This window comes from Priapulus caudatus, unplaced genomic scaffold, assembly GCF_000485595.1.
Source record: "Priapulus caudatus unplaced genomic scaffold, Priapulus_caudatus-5.0.1 Scaffold305, whole genome shotgun sequence".
Classification (NCBI taxonomy): domain Eukaryota; kingdom Metazoa; phylum Priapulida; class Priapulimorpha; order Priapulimorphida; family Priapulidae; genus Priapulus; species Priapulus caudatus.
In genome coordinates this window covers 28,156-31,199 of record NW_014577366.1, presented here as the reverse complement: position 1 = coordinate 31,199, position 3,044 = coordinate 28,156, and the positions used below count along the sequence as shown (strand labels likewise).

General features: G+C 39.5%; 2 protein-coding genes across 2 annotated transcripts; both read left to right on the top strand.

Moving 5' to 3' along the window:
• The first annotated feature begins 850 nt into the window (after positions 1-850).
• Positions 851-2,007, top strand: LOC106808793 (zinc finger protein 862-like). The gene is made up of 3 exons (XM_014811645.1): positions 851-1,158; positions 1,413-1,643; positions 2,004-2,007. Exons 1-3 carry the CDS (start codon positions 851-853, stop codon positions 2,005-2,007), a joined length of 543 nt encoding a protein of 180 aa, XP_014667131.1.
• A 111-nt stretch (positions 2,008-2,118) lies between these two features.
• Positions 2,119-2,857, top strand: LOC106808799. Its single transcript, XM_014811651.1, has 3 exons — positions 2,119-2,294; positions 2,384-2,595; positions 2,725-2,857. Exons 1-3 carry the CDS (start codon positions 2,155-2,157, stop codon positions 2,847-2,849), a joined length of 477 nt encoding a protein of 158 aa, XP_014667137.1. The 5' UTR covers positions 2,119-2,154; the 3' UTR covers positions 2,850-2,857.
• The last annotated feature ends 187 nt before the right edge of the window (positions 2,858-3,044 follow it).

The following is a 3,044-nucleotide window of genomic DNA, read 5'->3' as shown; positions in this document are numbered from 1 at the left end:
GTGACGACTGGATTTTTTCTCGGGCAACTACAAATAGCTTCCGTGGTTGTCCGGTGTCCAACCTCTATAAAATCAATAACCTGAGCTCTCTATACCAGTGTTGGCGGTACACGTACAGTAGCGCTTCAGGTATTTGAAATCTGGGTTGCACAATACGCTGCAAACGTACATGTCTAGCCGCATTGTCTGGCTTGCTTGATACAATCAGGATACAATGTATAACATCACGTGTATGTACATGTATTGCGCGCACTCGCTCTACGCCCACTCGCTCATTTGTCATTTGTCATTTGTAATTCGCCAGCCAGTTACTATAGAGATCAGTTGCCTCGATAAACAAACTGTCATGGAGGACATCATTTGCTGACTGCACTGAATTGGAATAGAATTTTATAGTTTCTAGTGGTTTATAGATCGATTAAGATAAGATTCCATTCCAATTCATTCGTAGTAGAATTATCAACCCCACGCAACATAATTATGTGGCATTATCTCGAAAATGTAAGCGAGCCAACTTCAAAGAAGAAGAAAACAGATGAGTCGAGTTCGAAAAGGAAAAAAATACAGTCACGCAAAGAATATGAACTGACTCGGAACCGGAAATTCCAACATTCGTGGTTAAAAAAACTTGGCCTTTAAACCATGGCTACGTTATGATTCAGATACAAAGCTAATGTTCTGTACTGTGTGTGAAAAACACTCTCCAACCCGTTACCAGATTTTTGTCAAGGGGTGCAACTCACTCAGGCTGGAGAGCCTGCAAAAACATGTCATCAGCCAAATCCATGGTCATGCTTTTGAAATTGCTTAAGCATCAAAAACTCCATCCGGTACTACACCTGCTGAAAAGATGGTAGGACAGATGAATGCTAAGGCTTTCGACAGACTTACGATCTTGTTTAGGAATGCTCATGGAATTGCCAAACATTGTCGGCCTTTCACAGACTATGTTTGGATGTGTCAGCTTGATGCACAAAAAGGAATAGACATAGGAACTACATACATGACTGATATCAAGTGTAGAGAATTCATAGATGCCATTGCCGAAATTGAAAGGCAGAAGCTGGAGGAGACAACGAAGAAAGTGAAATTTATCTCTATTTCATGTGATGAAGCTACAGACTCTGCTATCATGGAGCAGTTGATCATATACATCAGGTAGGACCCCTCCCAGGGTAGTAAAATTTTAAGCAATGACCTGGTAAGTGGTATAATATTAAATTGACTACGTCACGAATTTTGTATGGTAATATTTGTTTTTAAAAAATTCCAATTTTTTACATTAAAAGTAAGTACTAACAGGACTAAGTGCACCGTCAAATTCTTACCTGATAAGATTGTTTCTTAACTAGTTAAAAATGTTAAACAAATATTGAGATCAGATTTATTTTTAATTTGTTTACTGTTTTCAGATATGCTGTGGCTGGGGAAATCAAGACTGATTTCCTTGCAATAAAGACACTTGATAGAGCTACAGCTAACAACTGCTACAGTGCCATCCTCCAGTCTTTCAATGAACAGTGTAACATTGACCCAGTAGACCTCTGGCATAAACTTGTTGGCTTTACAAGTGATGGAGCCTCTGTCATGCAGGGTGTCAGAAATGGTGTAGGTGCCCAACTGAAGGAAAACCAACCTAAACTGCAAGTAGTGCATTGTAGTGCCCATCGACTAGAACTGGCCATTAAAGCAGCAATGCGACAAGTCAAACTATATGAGAAGTTAGACGAGCTTTTGCTCAATCTCCATTTGTTCTACCACAAGAGCACCTTAAACCGGGGTTTGCTACGAACTACAGCAGCTGCTTTGAATGTTAAGAAGATGATTCCACTTCGAACTGGTGGTACTCGATGGGTTGGACACACCGAACGAGGTCTAGAAAACCTCTTCTCTGGTTACAAAGTAATCATTCAGCACCTGCAAGAGGTTTGTTATTATAGGACTTCTTCTTAATCTGAACCACTGAAAATCATTTGACATATCTGTAATTTTATTTGTTTCAGATGAGATTAATTCTGAAGCATATTATTGTTTAAAATTCTTTCCATGCATGAATATTCATTAATTTTTCAGATTCAACATCATCCACAAACCAGCGATGACAGCAAAGGAAAATCCAAGGGGTTCCTGAAGATCTTGCAATCTCGGGAGATCATGGAGTTTGCACACTTTTTGGCTGATGTCTTACGAATATTGAATCGTCTATCCCTCGCTCTACAAATCCGCACCATGTCAATTGCTGAAGTCCTCAAGTTGCTATCGGATGCTGCAACTTCATTGAAGCGTGTGAAAAGGTAAATTTTGTATTAAATTGTTTTAATGATTTTATCTTCCAAATGATTTTTCATGTTCAAAATAATGTTCAAATTTTTTGCATTTGCAGTCCTGGTGCACAACTGAGGAAGATCCAGAGCACACCTGGGGTACTTCAAGACATTCAGCTTTTAGGCAACCCCCCTGCCAATGGTACACTGATAAAAACTGTAGACAGTTTAGTTGGCTGCCTTGAAAATAGGTTTTCAACACCTGATGCAATTGTTGATGCAGCCGCAACTGTCTTGAACTTCAAATCCTGGCCTGGTGAGAGAGTCGAAGGTGAGCAAGAACACTGCAGTGTAGTGTAGGATGCAGCCTAATGTCCAAAAATTTAATTAGCTTGGAGAAGCTAAGCTGTTTAACAGTAAACGTTTAAATAATTTAAGCTTGTATTTTCTAATTATGCAGATTTTGGCGACACTGAAATTGTGAAAATAGTAGATTACTTTGGACCAGTGTTGGATACTTCAGGCTTTTCATCCATGGATATTGAGGCTGAATGGACCACAGTGAAGAGGCATGCCTATGGGTAAGCACGAAAACTTCTACCTCTAACAAATTTTAAAGGGAAAGTAGCCTCTAGGATTTTACTGCATACAACTGTACTTACTGTATAACAAATCGTCTATAACCACATGTATTTGTCACCAGATACTTAATTAATTATTTACACATCAATGCTACGAAATTTGAACGGCGCCATGACACCCGCGACCGTGCTGCCACCC

Coding starts and splice junctions, on each gene's coding strand:
- LOC106808793 (XM_014811645.1), top strand. CDS start 851: ATGGTAGGACAGATGAATGCTAAGGCTTTCGACAGACTTACGATCTTG. Junction 1,159..1,412: donor CAGTTGATCATATACATCAG/GTAGGACCCCTC, acceptor TACTGTTTTCAG/ATATGCTGTGGCTGGGGAAA.
- LOC106808799 (XM_014811651.1), top strand. CDS start 2,155: ATGGAGTTTGCACACTTTTTGGCTGATGTCTTACGAATATTGAATCGT. Junction 2,295..2,383: donor TCATTGAAGCGTGTGAAAAG/GTAAATTTTGTA, acceptor TTGCATTTGCAG/TCCTGGTGCACAACTGAGGA. Junction 2,596..2,724: donor GCCTGGTGAGAGAGTCGAAG/GTGAGCAAGAAC, acceptor CTAATTATGCAG/ATTTTGGCGACACTGAAATT.